At 37.4% G+C, this 21752-nt stretch overlaps 1 protein-coding gene and 1 long non-coding RNA gene across 4 annotated transcripts; one reads left to right on the plus strand and one right to left on the minus strand.

Moving 5' to 3' along the window:
• Positions 1-8121: 8121 nt before the first annotated feature.
• Positions 8122-10537, minus strand: LOC136700419 (uncharacterized). The gene is made up of 3 exons (XR_010803746.1): positions 10522-10537; positions 9245-9363; positions 8122-8502 (listed from the first exon to the last, which is right to left on the minus strand). It is a non-coding gene; the product is annotated as an uncharacterized lncRNA (long non-coding RNA).
• A 738-nt stretch (positions 10538-11275) lies between these two features.
• Positions 11276-18943, plus strand: ccdc106b (coiled-coil domain containing 106b). 3 transcript variants are annotated; one of them, XM_066675142.1, is made up of 7 exons: positions 11276-11436; positions 11951-12037; positions 13115-13213; positions 15312-15506; positions 15969-16121; positions 17166-17366; positions 18220-18943. In XM_066675142.1, exons 2-7 carry the CDS (start codon positions 12001-12003, stop codon positions 18534-18536), a joined length of 1002 nt encoding a protein of 333 aa, XP_066531239.1. In that variant the 5' UTR covers positions 11276-11436; positions 11951-12000; the 3' UTR covers positions 18537-18943. The 3 variants fall into 3 exon arrangements, with proteins under 3 accessions (XP_066531239.1, XP_066531241.1, XP_066531240.1); XM_066675144.1 differs by having other exon boundaries at positions 15315-15506; XM_066675143.1 differs by having other exon boundaries at positions 11420-11555.
• The last annotated feature ends 2809 nt before the right edge of the window (positions 18944-21752 follow it).

Here is a 21752-nt window from a genome sequence, read left to right on the forward strand (position 1 = left end):
GGTAACTTTCTTCTTGACCACAAATGACCTCTCTTCTTTCTTGATCTCTTGGTCTATTTTTAAGGGGATATTCTTTAAGACAAAAATAGACTCTAGCAACATCTTATCAGCTTACTGCCTCTGCTGCCATATTGTCACAGAATAACCTTTGCTCTATTTAAAGGGAGGCATGTAGAGAAAGAAAAAGGGAGATAGGCCCAGAGGTGATCTGAGTAAGCAAGCATTGAAGAGAAGGAACACTAACCAAGAAATTGAGCCAAAAACACTGCACTTCAATGATCTAATGGCATCCATGACATCACTGATATCCATTTAATTTTGTTGTGTTTCCATTTAATCACGTTGTGATTAAGACACAAACTGTAGCACCACCACAAAGGCACAGTGTCTCAGTTATCCTTAGCTAACATGACACTGCCAATAATGGCCAATGTCTTTAATTAATTACAAACTGCCAACAGACTGGTTGGGCCATGTCCATGGGTATATCACTGTCTAAAAGTAGCACAAAATGCATTTATTGTTGGTTCATTATAATAATTTCCTAAGTGATCATGTGCACACATATAAAATGGATTTAGCTAAGAGTTAATATTGGTAAGGTTGTAGTTTCAAGCCTCATATAATCATCAGAATTGCGTATGTAGTAATGTTACAGATTATTTAAAAAAATATAACGGATATGTTTACCCAGTGTTTGGTATAAAAAAAGAAAGAAGAAAAGTAAGAAAAACTGCTGATTTACAAATGTTTTTTTTTTTCTGAATCAATTTTTCTTTTGATTCTTCTAGACGTCCTAGGTGATTCTCAATTCTTTATATGGTACGGATTAATCAGACAGAGATTATCTACTGTTAACAGACATGTTTGCACAGTATTATTATGCTAATAACAAGGCAAAGTTTTACTCTTTTGTTTTTTTCCATCCCAAATACATTTGAACCTGATGTATACTGAAGCATGCACACGTCACGTCAACAACAGTGGGCTGGCTGTGCCACTAAAACGTGTTCAAATCTCATTAGAAGGCTTACAACAGACAATATCTTATTTAAAGGTTTAAAGTGATAAAATTGGCAACACTAAATAAAGATGTGATTCTATTTTTTTCTACTGTCTGTAACTCTTTTGCCCTAATCTGTTTTACCAAAAGTATTAGCCTTTGCCCTAGCTTTTTATAAGGTACCTAGCTGGACTGGAATAGCATAAGAGTTGGCTCATGTACTCTCATGAGTAAAAATGGATATAAGTGTACTGTACTCTAAGATAGTACCACCTTACACTTTTTAAAATTAAATAGAAAATTACACAGGAAATTACCATGCCCTCAGTGTCAATTAATGTAAAATTACATTATATTTACTCTATGAAATTTAGTTCCTGCAGTGAATTCTTTTATAATTTGTACAGATTTGTGGTGCAGCACATTTAAAACAGAGTGAGACCTGTAATCCCAGATTAACAAAGATTTTTAAATCATTTGCTAACAGCAAACAAAATTACAGGGGCATCTCAATAAAATAGAATATCAAAAAGTTAATTCAATTAAAAAAGTAAAGCACATATATTATATAGATTAATTACAAGCAGAGTGATATATTTCAATCGTTTATTTCTTTTAATGTAGATGATTATGGCTTACTATGAAAACACGTCATTATTTCAGAAAATTTGAATAATCAACACAAAACACCTGCAAATGATTCCTAAGCCTTTATGTCCCTTTGTCTGGTTCAGTATGTCAAATGTCAAGTCACCCTCCTGCTGTATCCAAGTATATTAATGGAAAGTTAAGTGGAAGGAAATGTGTGGTAGAAAAAGCAAAAGGGATAACTGCAACCTTGAAAGAATTGTCAAAAAAAAAGGTCATTCCAAAATTTTGGGGGAGCTTCACATAGAGAGGCAGGATGCTGGATTCAGAGCTTTAAGAGCCACCACACACAGACATAACCAGGACATGGACTACAACTATTGCATTTGTTGTGTCAAGCCACTCATGACACAGAGGCAATGCCCGGCAACCATGACCCAGAGACTTACGAGGGGAAAAAAAGACTGGACTGTTGCTCAGTGGTCCAGATATTGTTTTCAGAATAAAGTAAATTCTACATTACATTTGGAAATCAACCCAGAGTTTGGAGGAAGTGTGGAGAGGCACACAGTCCAAGCTGCTTGAGTCTAGTGTGAAGTTTCCACAATCAGTGATGGTTTAGGGAGCCAAGGCATCTGCTGGTGTTGGTCCACTGTGTTATAAGTCCAAAGTCAGTGCAGTCATCTACCAGGAAATTTTAGCGCACTTCATGCTTCCCTTGGCTGACAAGTGTTGGAATTATATGGTTATTTTGAATAAGTAGATAGCTTTGCTGCCAAAGGATATACATATCATGCTTGCTTGCTTAGGAAAGGTCAATTCTTATATCAAAAGGACATGAACTCAGTCACAAGGTGAAAATAGCAAACCCCCGAAGGGCACCGTTTGATTACAGAGATTATGTCCAAACATTTCGCAAAAATGCTTTGCTGCCAAAGAATATATATATCATGCTTACTTGCTTAGGAAAGGTCAATTCTTATATCAAAAGGACATGAACCCAGTCACAAGGTGAAAATAGGAAACCCCCGAAGGGCACCGTTTGACTACAGAGATTATGTCCAAACGATTGGCAAAAATGCAAAACAGGAATAACGTCCTGAGCAGAAAATATGCTGACATCATTAAGTAAAATATTAAAAATTACAGCTTATCAATAGAGGAAGTCGAGGGAGGATATATGTGTGTGTGTAACAACTGTCTGTCAGATCTCACTCGCACTGCGCTGTGAAGAGACATCTCCAGAGATTTCTGTCCATTAAAGGTTTGAAGAGTGCACCCACTATCTCCACGCATCAAAAAAATACGCTGCGACAATTTGGTGACACCGATGTAACGGGTGAGAAGCCTGATTCGAGAACCTAGATCTTACGGTGGACGCAGGTGTTACGCTGGCCAGCCATAACAAAAGGTAAGCAGATACCTATTATTAAATTCTGCCTATTGACTACTTTAAATTAGTAACTATCAGTGTCTACCCGTAATAATCTGTAAATTAAACTGGACAGTGAATTAAAAGGTATAGGATAATGGTTTAAAAAGTGTATAGAATAAAGGTTTAAAGAAGTACATAAGATAAAGGTTTAAATAAGTGTATTTGTGTCCTTGATTTGGCAACCCCACTATCGCCTGACGAGATAATAGGTCCGGCATGACGGCTAGTTGAGAGAGTCCCGGGGAATTCAGGACACCCGACATCTCAGTGAACTGGTGTTGGGGTCACGAAAAGCCTCACCTAGGTACGGAAACCTTGCGGTGTTAACAAAATACCTGGTGTTGGAGAGAGAAGTAGTGATGGACGTATCGGAAACAAAATTAAAGCAACGGAACAGGTAAGCAAACATTTAAGAAGTAAATAAGAAGTGAAATAAGGGAAAGTCAGGTAAAAAGTGAATCATGGATGGGGAGTTTGAGAGAGAACTTAATGATGACATGTGGGCGCCTGGAAAATGGGTAAGTTTGGGGAAACAAGTAATGCAAAAAAGGCAGCTGAAGATTTATTAAAGGAAAAGAAAAAAGGAACACAGGTTCTACAAGTCAAGGAAAAGTTGACAGAATTAATAAAAGAGAAGGGAGGAAAATTAGATGATTGCAAGTGTCTGGGAACCTGGATTAGGGAGAAAGCTATAGAGCACAGGGATAAACGAGATGCAGCAAAGAAGGAAATGGAGAGTGCAGGTGCTTTATTTAATGGGAAGTGTAAAAGAAAATTTGATAAACATGAGGAGCAGAGGAAGTATTGGTTTGAAGTGGGGGTGTGGTGGCACAGTGTGGGTCACCTCAATAAGGAGCCAAGTGAGAATAGAGATGAACCCCCAACGTATGAGGGAGAGAAAGGAGGAGCACGAGTGGAGGCCAGTGCTCCCCCTCCTTTCTCTGGCTTATATCCAGTATTACAGATAGAAAGTGGCCGACTTCAGATAGAAAATACTCCGAATTTTCATGGAGACTCCATAGAGGAATCCTCGGCTGATGAAGAGTCCTCAGAGGACTCGGAGAGTGGGGAGAGAGGGGACATATATCCCACACCTCCTTTAATTAGGAGGAAAAAATGCAAACATAAAAAGAAACCAGTCAAGCAGGGCAGCCACAGACTAGATAAATATGAACCTTTTATAGACAGGAGTCAGTGTGAGGCAGAGGAGGAGTGTAAGTGTCAACTTTTGAACGGGGATTGTCAAACTTCTGGTAAAAAGAGAGAGAAAGGAGAAGTGAGTCTCTCATTGAAAGGGGAGTGGGATGAGAAGCTTCAAAAATCATTCAAAAAACAGCACATCTGGTCATGGGACACCCACTGACAGTGTTGACCACACACAGTGTAGTAGCATATGTTAATTCTCAAATATTCACACTCACTGCACTGTGACAAAGGAGAATTAGCAAAATACTGGAACCACCACACATTACATACACACATGAAGGGATTAACATGGCAGACATCATGGGAGGAGGAGAACCACATCAATGTGAACAGGAAGTAAGAAAGCAAGAGAAAGTAAGACCAGATTTAGAAGCAGAACCCATTCCTGGAGCCCGTAACATCTTCACGGATGGTTGTGGGTTCAGGGAAAAATCAGGAGGATTGATTTCAGGGTATGCGGTGGTAGAGGAAAGACAGGGAGAGTTCCATACGATAGAAGCAGAAAGACTTGTGGGGCAACAATCAGCTCAGAGAGCAGAGGTATTGGCTGTGAATGCAGCATTAAGATTAGGAAAAGAGATGGAAGTAAACATTTACACAGACTCAGCTTATGCAGTAGGAGCAGCACATGTGGAACTGGAGCATTGGCTGAGGGCAGGATTCTTAACAGCCGATAATAAGCCAATAAGACATGAGGTGGAAATGAGAGAGTTAGCAGAGGCACTGTTAGGACCTAAGAAGGTTGATATCATAAAATGCAAGGGACATGATGACAGTAACACCCTGGTGGCACGAGGTAATTGAGTGGCAGATGAGGCAGCTAAAAAGTTGACAGGGTACAGGACAGAGTGCAGCATGATGTATGCAGAAATGGAAATGGAACCAATTTCAGAAGGGAAACAGTTGAGGGTGATACAAGAACAGGCTTCCCCAGAAGAGAAATCAGTATGGTGGCAAAAGAGGGTGAGTTCAGGAGGGAATCTGGCGAGGTCCAGGTGGAAAACCGGTGCTCCCGCCAAAGATCAGGCCACAGGTGATGGAAGAGGCCCACGGGATGGAACACGTGGGAATTCAGCAAACGTTGAGAAAACTTAGTGGTTGGTGGCACCCCTGCATGAAGGAAATGGTATCACATCGGGTAGGGACATGTCAGGTACGTCAACAATACAATCCCAAACCAACTATTAAGTCCTTACCAGGTAAGTACCCCCCAGTATTGAGCCCAGGAGCAGAAATAGTAATTGATTATACCGACATGGTTGACACAGTTCAAGGTTATAGGTGTGTGTTGATGTGTGTGTAGAGTGACACGGGGTGGGCTTCTGGCCCACTAAAAAAGAGGATAGTGCCTCTGTCATTAAGTTTCTGGTTAACCATTATATTCCACAACACGAATTCCCTAGGAAGGTGAGATCTGATAATGGTACACATTTCAAAGTGCGAGATCTGAATCAGGTAGAACAAATGCTGAGGCTCAAACATGCATTTGGAACAGTATATCATCCACAATCACAGGGCAAGGTAGAGAGAATGAATCTGAATGTGAAAAACAAATTGGCAAAAATCTGTGCACAGACTAAATTAAATTGGGTTGATGCATTACCTTTTGCACTGATGGCCATTTGAAGTTCTGAGAATAACCAAACTGGCTTTACGCCTTTTGAATTGCAGACTGGACGCAGTTTCCCTGGCCCCAAGGGACCCCCAGACAAAGAGGCTGAAGGAAAGTTTCTGTCACATGAAAAATATTTTGATGAATTGCAAAGTATCATTTCAGCTTTCTCCTCACAGGTGGGAAGCCAGAAGACAGGAGAAAATCCACTGACGTTGCCAACCGTGGAGTGGGTACTTCTGAGGGTCATCAAGCGAAAGTGGACAGAGCCAAGGTGGACCGACCCATTCCAGGTGACCGAGAGAACCAGCCACGCAGTTCGTCTGATAGGCAAGTGAGAGAGGTGGTTCCACTGGAGCCAGTGTGCCACTACAGAGGCTCCGCAGAGGAATCTCCAAGAAACAGTGGATGACATCAAAAATTCCCGACCAATGGGGCAGAATAATCCCTGGGAAAACAGGGGTCAAGGTAGTCCACCTTAGACCCAGAAAAAAGAAGATAAAAGACGTCAGATGACCTCAACTCAACTGTGGTGTTTGTTGGTGCATTGTATTGTGTGTGTTTGCTTTCTGCTTGTTAATTTATTAAAATTTAGTAAATTCAGTAAAATTAGAGGAATAATATAGGTAACATGGGGCCAAGTCAGAAATGGATTAATAATAAGCGGTAGCCTCTCCGGAGAATGAGATGGATATGTTGAGGTGCAACAGGGTAAACAAGGTTTAATGGTGATCTCTTTACAGAGATCAAAAGGGGGAATGTTGGAATTATATGGTTATTTTGAATAAGTAGATTGCTTTGCTGCCAAAGAATATACATATCATGCTTGCTTGCTTAGGAAAGGTCAATTCTTATATCAAAAGAACATGAACTCAGTCACAGGATAAAAAGGACATGAACCCAGTCACAAGGTGAAAATAGGAAACTCCGGAAGGAGTTTGACTACAGAGATTATGTCCAAACGATTGGCAAAAATGCAAAACAGGAATAACGTCCTGAGCAGAAAATATGCTAACATCATTAACTAAAATATTGAAAATTACAGTTTATCAATGGAGGAAGTCAAGGGAGGTTATATGTGTGTGTAACATCTGTCTGTCAGATCTCACTCACACTGCGCTGTGAAGTGACATCTCCAGAGATCTCTGTCCATTAAAGGTTTGAAGAGTGCACCCTCTGTCTCCAGTCTTTCTTCCATGCTTCTTCTTTCTTCCATCAAATTTTATTTTCCAGCAGGACTTGGCACCTGTCCACACTGCCAAATGTACCTGGTTTAATAACCACAGTATCATTGTGCTTGATTGGCCAACAAACTCGCCTGGCAAGAGGAAGATGAGACACACCAGACCCAATGATGCAGACAAGCTGAAGGCCGCTATCAAAGCAGCTTGGGCTTCCATAACACCTCAGCAGTGCCACAGGCTGATCGCCTCCATGCCACGCCACCCTGATGCAGTAATTAATGCAAAAGGAGCCCCAGCCAAGTACTGAGTGCATATACTGTACATACTTTTTAGTAGGCCAATTTTTCTGTATTAAATATCTTTTTTTAAATTGGTCTCATATAATATTCTTATTTTCTGAGATAATGACTTTTGGGTTTTCATTGGCTGTAAGCCATAATCATCAACATTAAAAGAAATAAACACTTGAAACAGAACATTCAAATTGATCAATTGAATTACTGAAGTTAATTCATTTTTGAATGAATGACCCCCTCCAGTGTATGTTCCAGGAAGGCTCTGGACACACTGCAACCCTGAACTGGGGAAGCAGTTTCAGAAGATGAATGAATGCATGAATAATTAACTTTCTGGTGATATTCTAATTTATTAAGATGCACCTGTATTATCTATAGTTCGTTCTGGCCTACAGAGTGTCACATTTTTTATGGTGAAAAATCATTTAGTGTAGGGTAGCATAATATATAATTACATTTTTCGGTGAAAATTCTTGGTGATGGATGTCTATCACATTCCATGACTCAGCATGATGCTAGCCAATGAAGGATTCTGTTAGCTAATTCAATAATGTTCTCCTCCAAGTGTGTTTAACTGTCCAGAGCCTTCCCATTAGCATCAGTTTGAAAAGAAGGCATTGACTTGTTTCCAATGTCTTAGAATAAGCATGGTAGCATCTTGTGATGTTAGGGACCTAGCGAGAATACTCAGTCTACTCTGTTAACTCAGAAACTTATGCTGTACCTTCCATATTGACTTTGACAGAGGTATTAAAAAACAAGCACACTTAAAGTACAAATACATTTAATTAGTCCACACATACATTTGAGAAAAAACAACAACTCACAAACAATGCTACAAAACATTTATAATCACATGGCATGTTGTTGTTGTAACATATATAATATTTGCTGTGAAAAGATGATCCTGACCATTTAGGCAACTCAATGACAATTATGCAAATATCCCATGAAAAACTGAACCCTCCACATTACCACTGAAATAAAATATTAGGACCAGAGTGAATAGTTCCCACTTGGTAAATCAGTGAATTTCAATACTGTTTTAAAATATGCATAATACCTAAAATATCCGTATTCTCATATAGACCTTGTACATGCCATGTAACAGTCAGTGGAGAAATTTTCTTGAAAGTTGGGTGATCAAATGTACTCATAGCTTTAGTCTTCATTGGTCACTGTGGAATGAAAAAAAAAAATTATTTCTAGAAGCAAAGAAATGTAACAATGTAACTAAAAAGATTCATAAAATCAAGTTAAAATCAAATTAAATTTTAGTTTGCAGTTCATATTTATTTTAATCACTTTTTTTCTTTTTAACCAACCTCATGGAAATATCACACTTGTGATGAATGATAAATTTTGGCTTATATTAATTTTTTTAGGAACTCTTAGATGATTTATACCTCTAATATAAAACTATTTTATTTATTTAATACAGCTACTTTCACATTTAACACAAGGAATGTGAAAGTATGAAATGAACAGTAATAAATGGACCACAATAGTAGGCAAATGTTCTTAATTTAAATTTTAGATTTAACAACCTTTTATTCCAAGAAAATTTGAACTTATTTAATTCATGCTTAAATGCCCTTACAAATCAGATTGGTGTACAGAATTATAAGGTTTTGCTATGACATTGAGGTTATCTGAAATTTTTCCTTACCTACACTCTTTGGTAAGAAATTCCACCAAGCTTTTTCAGGGACCCCTGTGACCCCTTACTGTGTGGGTGCGTATTTTCCGACTGAGTGTACGTGCAATTCGGTCAACGGCATTGCCAATATGACCCATTTCTTTGCTGGATGTCAGACCCTCAATGTTTCCGCTGTACCACATAACCCATCCACCAAGTGACATTAAAACCATCAGCGCTCCAGTGTATACGAGTAGGTCACCAAAATCTCTCCCTTTCACCTCTAGTGGAACGAAGACCCCCACCAGCAAGGCTATGACTCCCATCAGGTCAAAAATCACAGCGAAAGCCAGTGCCACTTTGCAGTGGGACAGGCCAGCACAGAAGCTCATGCCAAATTCTGGTGAAAGAAACAATAACACACAGTCTTGTTTAAAAAAATAAATAAATAAATAAAAACTTTAAATTAACTGCCATTTTTTCATATTCTAAGTCACATTAAGCATAGTTCATTATACCATAGCATTTTAATAACAACATGTCTTGATTTCCCATCTTGTATCATAACTTTGGGCCTTTAATTTAATGCTCCAGACTATTGTGCATGTGTGTTATAGAAAAATATACACTTTTAAACTGTAAAAATGAATCTAGATTTTACTGTGAAAAACTGTCAAAACCATGACTGTAAAAGAATACATTCTAAATAGTAGAAATAATCTAATTGCATGAATCAGCCTAAGCAGTAATTTTCACATCTCATTTCTGAAAAAAAAAACATTATTCCAATATCAAATAGTCTTTCACTGTGTTTAAAACCGGAATATTACAAAAGTACAAGACAAGCTCCTTGGACAGATATATATATATATATACGCATACATATATACATATTGTTGGCTGGATGTTTGGTTGCTGGACAATTCTCAGTTCAGCATTGACAATGCGGTGTTAAAACTCCAACAGCATTATTATTTCTGATTCACAGTGTGTCTAACAAATGTGCAGAGCAACACATGGACTACAATCTGGACTAATTCTGACTATGCCCCATCACTGAATATTGAGTGTTTCAAAGAAATATTCTTAGTACATTGTATCTACATCGACTGAAAGCAGTAATTTATATCAATGATGTTTTCAGAATGCTTATTTCTTCAAACTGACTTTGATTCATTATTAGCAACATTAGCATTTTGACGGTGCTCTTTCTTTAACAGTTCGTCTAGCTCTCTCTTTCTCAAAATAACCGTCAACTCTACCGTGATTGCAGAACGGATTTTAAAGCTGCAATGTCTACAAGGGGAAGTTTATTTTTTTTTTACATTTTGCGTTAGGCATTGGTTTGATCGGTTTGTGGAAGGATGATAAAGGGTTACGTTGAAGAAGAGCCCCTTCGTATGTTCGTTTAATGAATAAACAAAAGTAAATGTATTTAACTGTGGGGAGACGTGAAATCCTTAACAGTCTCGTTAAATTTCTTTAAAATCTTACCCTTTTTGAAGCTTTACTCAAAACATCTCCTTTTGCTCTAAAGTTTCAAGCCTCCGTTATTTACCTGAGATACTTCCTGGTTTACGCCTGCTGATACCTGATACTGCAAGGTGTTTCACAAAGCAGGATTAAATGAGCCAGTTAAAGTCCGAAATTTAGGATTATCCATTATGTTCCTCAGGTCTTTTTTGGTATTGGACTGCCTTGACAGGGCAACCTGGCTAAACTGACAAATGCTGATTTATACCCTATATAACCTCTACTAAAGATAACCGTATATTTAGGTATACAATTCATAAACAATATACTTCAAATAATAGATGCATACTGTTAGGCAGTCACTAGTGGGCAGTATTGTAGTTATACATTATAAGTATCCTTTAATTTTTTAACATCGTGCAAATGCCAGATCTTTTATGATTTTATTTTATTCATGTCAAAACAGTCAATTACCAAGTTAGTTTTCAGGAGCTGCATTTCTGGTTAAATGAAATGAGATAATTCACATGCATATGTCAGAATGTCAGAGGGAAAAATTAAAGTAATAGAGTTTCCAAAACGGGCTCATAAATGATTAAATGTACGCAGTTGTCTTTTAACAACTGCGTACGACTGACACCACCATGAATTTGCGGTTTTTTAGTCAAAAAATTACGGATTCTATACCCAAATATTGCATTGTATGACTAATAGAAAAAAATTAATATGCAGTCATACAGATACGTCCTCTTTATGTAACATTAATGCACTGTTTTGGTCCAGACGTCCTCGTGTCACCTGTGGCGACAGAGTTAGGATTCTGCGCATGCGTAGTCAGGGACGTGTTGAGGGCGGTGTTTGTCGTTGCTCCGGAGGCGATAAAACCAAATGAAAGACTTTATGGATCCACTTGGACTGTGCCTTTTACCTCCTGCAGTCAGTCAGGATGGTGTAGAGATCTGAAAACACGTTCAGCAAACTTCAAAACTCGCATGCAACGGTTTGTTTAGAAAAACATGTTCAAATGAATTTAATAATGGGAGTAATTTAAACCGAATTGGAACGACTTTTAATGCCAAAATGATGAAAACCTGTGGAATTCATGTCTGAGTTTAATTGGTAATTACTGTGACTAACCGACGTTTTCTTGGAATAGCAATACTTTGTGAGCCTTTGGTCTTTCTACTACAGCTCACTTTAAAATCACACTGTTATTTGCGTCAATAGAATTTCGATAAACCCGACAATTTCTCCGATATCTTTTAGTTAGTTTGTTATATGCTTTTAAGTCGCTGACTTGCCCATTTCACAAAGCGGTTGTGAGACATTTATAACTACATTTATCTGCAGGTTCTGCGTTAATAACTGAGCTTACGTATTCGTACCGTTATAACTCACTAATTTTATATAACTAACATTCCGCCGCAGAGTGTGCGTTGATGAGATCTTAATAAACGCTGATAACGTAAGGCAAAAGGCCTAATAGTTTTTTGACAGTGTTTGTTTGCTTGTAGCCAACAGGCGTGTTGGAGTCTTGAGAGAGGATTTATGGCCAACTGAAATAATGGCTGAAACCCAAAGAAACACGGGAAACCCTGCAGGTAAATTTAACTAAACTGCTTAACTAACCCAGTTCACTGTCCGAAGGATATTTTATTCTGTACTTTATATAGCTACAGGACCTCTAAAGTTTTAATTTACAGAGAGATTTTATCAGTAGTTCAAAATGTCAGTATAATTTAGACATTATCTGCACATTCAGAAGTCATTCTGAGTGGTAGTATATGAAATTAACATAACATCACCAATTACATTAAATTTCTATACTTTATATTAAATTTAAATTTATATATTTTTGAATAGAGCTGTTATAGGAAGCAGGTGGCACACCATCTGCAACACAAATATTGTTCAAACTAACCAGTGAATCTACAGTTTTGAGCTGAGTTTAGATTTGTAATTATATGTACAATTTTACTTTACAAAAAAAGCCTAAAATTGCCCCAAAATAAAGTAAATTAAATCAGGGAACTATGCATCAGGTAGCTTTCAGAGTTATCAGGTACTTTTGATATATGCTTCAGTGAACAATTGGTGTTCAGGACTACTGCAGGGCAAGCATTTTTTGGGTGGTGCAGTCTTGCATCCAGTCTATTAGACACTCTAACCATGTAGCCCCAATGTATAATGCGAAGTTTAGGTTTACTCCTGAGGTTGTGCTAGTCATCTTCTAGCCTTTCATCAGTGGTCAATGGCCAGAGGATGTTATCAGTCCAGCAGTGATGATAATATGTTTAACAACTTTAGCAGCACTGCTGTGTCTGATGCACTCTGTACAGCACACATACATTAACATGTCACTAACATGTCAGTGTTACTGCATAATGATCCACCACCAAAATTATTCTGCTTTTTATGAAGTTTATGAACAGATAAAGGGTACTAACAAATCATGAAGAAAAATACATGTAGTTATACAAAATTAAGTGATGAATTGAATATTGTTGTAGACAAATGGTGTGCCAAATTGAGTGTATATCAACCAATAATTTGATATTGGGACCCATTCACATCAGGAGATTATATATAGAGATTTGGATTATTTTATTAAGTAAATATTTACAATATAAAATTTTCAAAATTGTAAACATGCCTCTTTCATATGTTTTTCCTGACAGACTTGAAAAATGAGGATGGCTATGAAATCTCTATTCCCTTTGAAGAAAATAATACAGATCAGTCTGGCTTTTACAACCAGAATGGCCATGTGTTTGATGGTAATGTATTTTTTATTTTTATTTTTTTTGGTAGAGAGGTGTGAGAAGAAGGGTAAGTGAAATAAATATTAGCAACTGGCTGAGGCTCAGGCTGCATGGACATTTAACAATACACTAGTGATAATTTTGCTATATTCTGTACAATGACACATAGCTTCAGCATATTAAAATGTAGATTTCTTGCAGTAATTCCTAACCAGTGCAGAAAATGAAAAAAAAAAAACACCAATATAAATGGCCCCTTCTTTTTGATGGCTCATAAGAACACCAAGGGTAGAAACTTTATCTTCAGTGGTGATGTCACATGCTGATAGGAAGTGTGTAAAGAAATCTAATTGACAAGCAAAATGCTGACTCAAATAAACCTCCCTTAAATTTTGCTCCAGAGCATTTAAACTTAACCCTGTGAGCCCAAGTGAGGTGCTTAAACCCTGCTCTGTTAGCCTCAGGAGCTCAAGCAGGGCTAGTAAACCACTCATAACCCACCTGAAGGTATGAGGCTATAGTTAAAACGTGATATAATTCAAGCATATTGAGGTGAAATAAGCTCCTATTTCCCCTCCATTTCCCCTCAGCTGTTGGGGCCGATGAGTAGGACCCAGTCTTTGGGCTAAATAATCCTTCAAAAAGGAATTTTTCAGAGGTACACTTCAATTAAAGTGTTATGAAACCCTTGTGAATCACAGGCAAGATGGCTGTACAAACAAACAAACACACACACATGTCAGTATTTTCTCCTTAAAAACAGATAACATTTGTTTATACTTAGTTTATAGTAGCTTTACTTCACAACAAACAAAAATCAAAGCTAGTAATATGCTGACATCTCATTAGTTAGCTAGCCAAGTTCCAGGTCCACCTTAAATGGAAGCTACTGCAACATTTTAAGGTGGAATTGGAAGTTTAGAACAGTTTCATATCACAACACAGTCAGACGTGTGTGATAATATATCACCTTCTGATGTCCTAAAAGCATGGTTGCTGCAGTGTACATTACTGCAGACTGGCAGAACTACCTTCTAATGATGTTTCAGGCTCCTGAATGGTTGTCCCATATCCTAGGGGACCATTTTAACTGCTGCACCTTTTATCTCAGTTCCAAGGGGAAAGATGGCACACGAAAGTAATAAGTAGGTGTTAAAATATAAGATGTGACTGGGCCTATATTTATAAACATATAACCTAAGATTAAATCTTGATCTCCATCAACAGAACATGTTTTTCCATTTTCCCATGATGCTGTGTGTCAGCTGCCTGACACAGTTTTTGTGTTTGGTAACCTTATCGGTGAATTCTTGTAAAAGATAAACAAAAAAGGGTATAATGCATATGACGTGAAGTGACGTAAAGGAGATATTGCCATTTAATTTGTATATGGTTCATGCAGAAAAATGTCTGTTTTTATGTAAAAGCAATCCTTAGAAGAAGTTGCTTTGAATTTGTAAAATAGGAATGCAATAAAATATACATGGATAAGACATAATATTATGGCACTTGTTTCTACACTTACTGTCGATACCCTTGGCTCCACTGACCATGCAGGAGCAATTTGTAGTTGTACAATTACAGATTGTAGTCTGTTGCTCTGCATGCCTTGTTTGCCCTCTTTCAACTGATACTTCAGTCTTCAGGACCCTCATAGGACAAACACAGAGCAGGTATGATTTGGTTGGTGAATGATTCTCAGCGCTGCAGTGATGTTGACCTGGTATGTATGTATGTAAAACTCCAACAGCATGACATGTCTGATGCACTCATGCCAGCAGAACACACTCAAACACATGTCACCATGTCAGTGTCACTGCAGCTCTTAGTATGATTCACCACCCAAATCGTACCTGCTCTGTGGTGGTCATGACCTTTGAAGAACTGCAAACTAAGTATGTAATACAACAGATGAACTATAGTCTGTAATTGTAGATATGCAAAGGATTCGTGTCTGGTCAGTGGAGATGAGAGAATGGATAGTGTGTGTAGAAACAATGAGGTGTTTATAATTTAATGGTTCATCTAGTATACTAATACAATCACTACTTATGACTTTGTTGGGGGAAAAAGATGAAGTATCGTGGGTCTGTAGCCTTTTGCTTACTTTTAGCAGACCCAGCTTCAGGGCATACCACTTCCTGCAACCCATACCTGTTGATGTCCAACCTTCGTGCTCAGCTGCAGATTGCTCTAGAGAAGAACACCTGGCTGCAGAAACGCATTGAGGACTTGGAAGAGGAAAGGGACTTCCTGCGCTGTCAGCTAGATCGATTCATCTTCACTACAAAGAGTCAAGATAGGAGTGGTGAGGCACGAGCTAAAAAAAAAAAACTATATATATATGTATGTATGTGTGTGTGTGTGTGTATGTGTTTTTTTTTTCTTTCTCTTGAAAGTGCAAATAAAATGAGATGAAGAACGAACCAGTTTATACTCTATAGAGCATATATTTCGGGCAGTCATATTTAAAATAGGTTCAGTACAGAATCATCTAGACCTATGGGTGTTTGAATAATGACTGTTTCATGACATGAGTATAATAAGTGGTTGCTCCATTAACTCTAGGAAGACTTCCTATATCTATATCAAACTATATGTTACCACATGTCTACACAATTCATAAAAACGGCTTCAGGTACGTTGCTAATATTGAAGTTATTGTATGTGGGAAGAGACTTTGTACCACAAACACAACTGAAAGAGATTTGTAAGCCTAACTGATTTTAGGCGGAATTCCTTACAATAATCATTTTATATTTTCTTTTAGAGAGGGAAGTTGCACAGCAAAGTACACCCAAGAAGACCAGTTCTCGCAGAGCCTCATCTCCTTCACCACCACCCATGATGACCCGCTCAGGTCAGGTTCCCTTACGCAACCACAGCCTAAAGAGAAGGAGAGTGAGAAACAGTAGTGTTCAAGGTTGGTTGCAGATTTTGTTGATTTTCTCTAAATAAATAAATAAAATCTGATTTTTTTCCCCCCTTTTATTCCATGGCATTGGAGCATCTTGACTGAGCGACAACATTTAGTTGGAAATTTAGGATCAGTATCAGCATGTATTTGTGGATTAGGTATCTGTATTTGGAGACACATGGTAGCAATGGTGCATTTTTTTTATGCTATTTCTTGAGGCAATAGCAATCTGTTCTAACAATGTGCACTGCTGTATTCAATCCACTCTCAACAGCACTACACACCGTTACACCAATAAACCAAATCAATATCAGGGCTGCAGGGCTGAGAACGAGCCAACCTTTGTAACAATACCTGCTCTGTGGTGGTACTGTGGATGTTTATCAGTCAATTTTTTTCCCCAAACGCATTTGTGTGGTGGATAATCCTCAGCGCTACAATGACACTGTGTTAGTTTGTGTTGTGCTGGTACAAGTGGATCAGACACAGCAGTGTTGCATGGATTTTTAAACAATATGTCCACTTATTGTCCACTCTTAGACACTCCTACCTCATTGGCCCACCTTGTAGATGTAATGTCAGAAATAGTAGCACACCTTTTGCTTCACAGTTTGTGTTGGTCATCCTCTAGTCCTTCATCAGTGGACACAGGACACTTTTGGCTGGATATTTTTGGTTGGTAGACCATTCTCAGCCCAACAGTGACACTGAGGGGTTTAAAAACTTAAGCAACACTGCTGTGTCTAACAGTTTATGCAGAGCAATATAAGGACTGTGGTCTGTAACTGTATGTTTTATGGTTAATTGGTATATATGGTCAGTGGAACTAAAATCAGAGAGAGTGTAAAAACAACAAGGTAATTTTAATGTTTGGGCTCATTTGTGTATGCCTAAATGTTTGTAGACACCCCTACATTAATGTGCTCCCATTGTGGACACAAGTTGTATAACCAGTTTTTGTATAAAATTTTTTCAGGAGTAAATATATAAAGATAGATAGTCAATGATTGACCTGAACACAAAGTTACATTTGAAAACTTTATACATCAGATGAAGAAGAGGAGGAAGTCATAGAGGAAGAAGAGTATCTGGAAGAGGATGGTTACCTTGAAGAGGAGCAGATTATTTCGGATGATGAGTCTGACAGCAAAAGTTCCAGAAGAAACAAGTTGAGCAGCAGATCAAATGGGCATACCAGAGTGAAACGAACCCGGGTGTTCCGTATTGCACGCAGCATGGAAAGACAAAGAGGTGATATCTACAATTATACACATTCTTGTGAATTGGCAGTGACTTGTTTCTTTTATGCGTGATGATAATGCTAATTTTAAACTGTTATAGTCTACAAGAAACAGGTTTCTATGTTTTTTGTGCATACAAAGCCCTAAGAACACAATCCAGAGAATCTTTACTAGCGTCAAATTGGTCATAGTGACCATATGTCTATATCTAGCAGCTACAGAGCATTCCATTCTACTCATATTGAATAATTTGAATGTGCAGCATGCATGATTTGCAGAAATACTCTCATTTTAGATTGTTACCTTTCAATGTGACTTTTTAGAAAGAGTGTAATTTTGAACTACTACAAGGTAGAATGGGGATGTGACATGTACGTATAGATACACTTGCTCTTTGGCCATGCATTTGCCTAGACAACCCTCTGCGTTGTGAACATGGCTGTTTACCAACTTGCCTGTGTGCTATGCTTGTAACTGGAGGCTTCTATGCGAGAGCAGACCAGAGAAAGATGCGAGTAAATGCAGATTTGGTTCAGACACAGCCTTCTTCAAAATTTCCACCACTGTGATGCTGTTTGCCTGCACTGCCCCTACTGTTTACATGTGTACTGCACCTTGCATTAACATGTTTATTTTCTGAGGACATGCAGAACCATGATGCGTACACAAATGCTTAGTTAACAGCAAGTATGTCTCTACCCTGAGTGTATGTGTTGGAGTCAGTAAAGTGGATTAATATTCATCCCATAGTGATCCATTATCATACTGTTCTGATTGATGCCAAATTTATATCAGATTTAGGAAACTTTTTTTTTTTTTTTTTTTTTTAAAGTATTTACATATATTTATTTATCTCTCCCCAGTAAAAGATCCTGCTGGAGTCTTGCTTCGCTACAAGAAGATCTTACTCACTTACCAGAAACTGAAGAGCATGTCCAGAGCCTTCCAGGTCCATGGAGTTGACCGTAATACTGTTGCTTCCACCACTCCCATTGCTGAGCTGCTGCTGGTTGCTCCTGAGAAACTGGCGGATGTTGGCGAGTTCGATTCCACAAAGGAGAAGCTTCTGGATTATGCTCGACGCTGTTACAAGGCACTCGATGAGACTGCTCATGCCAAAGTCCAGGCTTGGAAGAAAAGCAGTCTTCTGTTGCCCATTTCATACAGATTCAGAAACTAATTGCCCAATACCTGATTTCTTGGAGCTTAATGAAGAGAGGAACAAGTATATGTATAATTAGAGTGCTTTCAGGATGGTGTAGCGTATACTTTTTTTTTTCTTCTTTTTTTTTTTTTTCTTCCTCCCCCCTCCTCCACCTCCTACCTCAACTGTCCTCTGTCAGTATTTGGACCAAAGTGCGGTCCAAGGTTTGTGTTGTGCCTTCTGCTTAGTAAACATGTGGTGATGTACCACTAAGAGCTTGGTTGTATATTTAAGTGTTTTGTTAATCTTTTGTCTTAGTTTCAGTGCACCAGCCCTCATAGATCAGTATGAGGGTGTTTAGGGTCTAGGGGCAAGAAAGCATGTGATTTGAGTTCAAATATAAGATAGCATTCCATCAGTTGTCTGTCTTTGTAATTTTGTATCTTTAATTTCATTAAAAAAAAAAAAAAAACATTTGTAATGTCTTACCCTCAAATCTTTTTTTTTTTTTTTTTTTTTTTTTTTTTTTTTTTTTTTTTTTACATAAGTGGTCTTCCAGTAGCACTCTTGTGGATATTCTTATTTATGTTTGTGAAAATAAAATATTTAATCATTTTTGCTACCAAGAATAAAAAAAAAATAAGAAGAAAAAGAAACAACACTCAACCGCATCAATTTGAAGTTAATGCTGTCTGAAGTAGTGGAGGATATGAGCAGCCTTAAGCATCTTTTTTGTTATTGCTTATCCTTTTTGAAAGTTGTTTACAACCACCAAAGTAATATGAAGGTAATGGGCTTAGTTTTTGATGTAATTTTCACTCTTGGTATCTTTATCAGTTTGTCCCACCAATGCAAAATCAGTGAAGGTATGCTCAGAGATGCTAACTGACTGATTACACATCAGTGGATCAGAAATGTTGCTGTTTTTCTGTGCTACTGAAGTGTTAATACACGGTTTTTGAACAAGTAGTTTTGTTAATTTATTTGTGTCTGTTTAGAGTATCTTTTTCCTTGCAGTGGATTTAAAAGTTGAAATTATGAGTTGTTTACATTCTCTGTATCCAATTTAGATAAGTAATCATTAAATTGTCCAGATACAATCCTCCACTGAATTTAAAACAAACTTGCATGCTAATATTTATTTTATAAAAAGGCACAAAAAAAAAAAAATAAATAAAATAATAGAAAAATAAGCCTGACTGCAACTCACTGGATACACTGATTTAAAAATTTCAAATCAGATGAGCCACAAATTCTTATTTTTGGGTTAGCAGGCTGATTTTGGCTTTGACTTTCAAATAACTTTCAAATTTGACTTTCAAATTTATAATTTTATTAATTTTATCTAATTAAAATTGTTACTGGGCAGCATGGTGGTGCAGTAGGTAGTGGCACAGTCACACAGCTCAAGAATCCTGGAGGTTGTGGATACAAGTCCTGCTCCGGGTGACTGTCTGTGAGGAGTTTGGTGTGTTCTCTCAATGTATGTGTGGGTTTCTTCCGGGTGCTCCGGTCGGTGGATTATCAGCTCAAAAGTGAGTGTGTGTGTCACACAATTAATGAATGACAATGAATGAAGGGAACATGTGTGCTGCTTATTTAACATATCCAACTGATTAAAGAGAATATCTGGAAATTTATTTTGTTTATATATATATATATATATATATATATATATATATATATGTGTGTGTGTGTGTGTGTGTGTAAGAGGGAGAGAGAGAGAATCTGTTACTCTTCCGCTCCGCTGGACGGCGGTGATGAGAGAGCGGCGCTCAGAGCCGCTGTAAACTTCTCATCGAGAAACACGAGGCCTAAGATAAAATCCAGATTTTGCATTCAGTTCAGGCCCTGTTCCTTATGGGAACTGGTTTAGTCAGCTAGATAATTCTGACTTAAGACTTTATGTTCCAGACATACAAATGTGGTTTATGGAATGCAGCATTTGAAACTACAAAGTGCAGTAATGTTCATACAATACATTAATTAAATAGTCCAATTTGTACACATTAGAGTTACAATGTGTAATATGTGTAAGTGTTTGCGTACATTGGTTTAATGGAGTTCTTGTTAAATATTCTCTTTATGGGTAATTTGTAAAGTTGTATTCATGTGTTTATGCACTTGTTGAAGTTTCATATAAACTTAGTTTTGTTATTTGAAAGTCAAAGCCAAAATCAGCCTGCTAACCCAAAAATAAGAATTTGTGGCACAGCCCTGTTGCCTGTGGCTCTAATATTACAGCTGATTGTAATTCAGAAATTTACAGGCTTAGTTTTTCAGTTTAATTATGTAAGACAGAACTCTATTCAGTGGGAATGTATTTTACCACAACACTTATTCACAGAAACATCTTGGCGGAAAAATCTCATTCTCTTTTTTGTGTTCATCTGATTTGAAATTTTTAAATCAGTGTATCCAGTGAGTTGCAGTCAGGCTTGTTTTTCTATTATTTTATTTATTTATTTATTTATTTTTGTGGCTTTTTATAAAATAAATATTAGCATGCAAGTTTGTTTTACATTATTAATTGTGGCAGTTTTACAGTTTTGTGGGTCTGTTAGTCATGTTTTTATTAATGCTTACATTTTACATGTTGGTTCATATAGGCCATTTTGTTCATGAACCTTGGTGGTGTATAGCTAAGCACATTGCTGTGTGTTTGATTTCTTGATTTAGAACAGTTCTTTATGGAAAATAATTACTGGTCAAGATGAAAAACAAATTAATTCTGCAATTCTGAAAAAAATCTGCTCTGAGGTCAGATGATAATGAAATTAACTTGTTTGGAGGCAAAAGAAATGAAAAGCATTTAACCCTAAGAACTTAATGTCTCTTGAAATGGTGGTAGGAATATAATGTTTGGGGGTTTTCCACAAATAAGCCTGGCAACCTTGTCAGCATCAACATGGGAAACAAAGTGTACATTTAGACTCTGGAGGAACACTAGAAATTCTAGGTCTTGGGCAAGATTGAACTTCTGACAATGATCCCAAAAGCAGTCAAAGTGGTCAATAAATTGCTCAATCCTAATAAGAAATTCTGAAGAGAACAAATTACCAAAGTGATGGTAAGGAAGACTTCCAACCTGGAGATTGCAATTAAAAAGATGTCTACAAATTCATTGGAGGTATACAAAAGCTTGTTAGCAGTTATAATAATCATTTGATTGCTTTGATGGCTAATAAAAATTGAGGAAATTAAATTAAAAGGCTATTTATAATTTTATTAATTTTATCTAATTAAAATTGT

Source organism: Hoplias malabaricus, chromosome 6 (genome assembly GCF_029633855.1).
Source record: "Hoplias malabaricus isolate fHopMal1 chromosome 6, fHopMal1.hap1, whole genome shotgun sequence".
Classification (NCBI taxonomy): Eukaryota; Metazoa; Chordata; class Actinopteri; order Characiformes; family Erythrinidae; genus Hoplias; species Hoplias malabaricus.

What these genes read in the sequence shown, in the direction of transcription:
- ccdc106b (XM_066675142.1), top strand. Translation starts at nt 12,001, where the DNA reads ATGGCTGAAACCCAAAGAAACACGGGAAACCCTGCAG. An exon ending in GAATGGCCATGTGTTTGATG is followed by an intron (nt 13,214 to 15,311) that starts GTAATGTATTTT and finishes GCTTACTTTTAG; the next exon opens with CAGACCCAGCTTCAGGGCAT. An exon ending in AAAGAGTCAAGATAGGAGTG is followed by an intron (nt 15,507 to 15,968) that starts GTGAGGCACGAG and finishes ATTTTCTTTTAG; the next exon opens with AGAGGGAAGTTGCACAGCAA.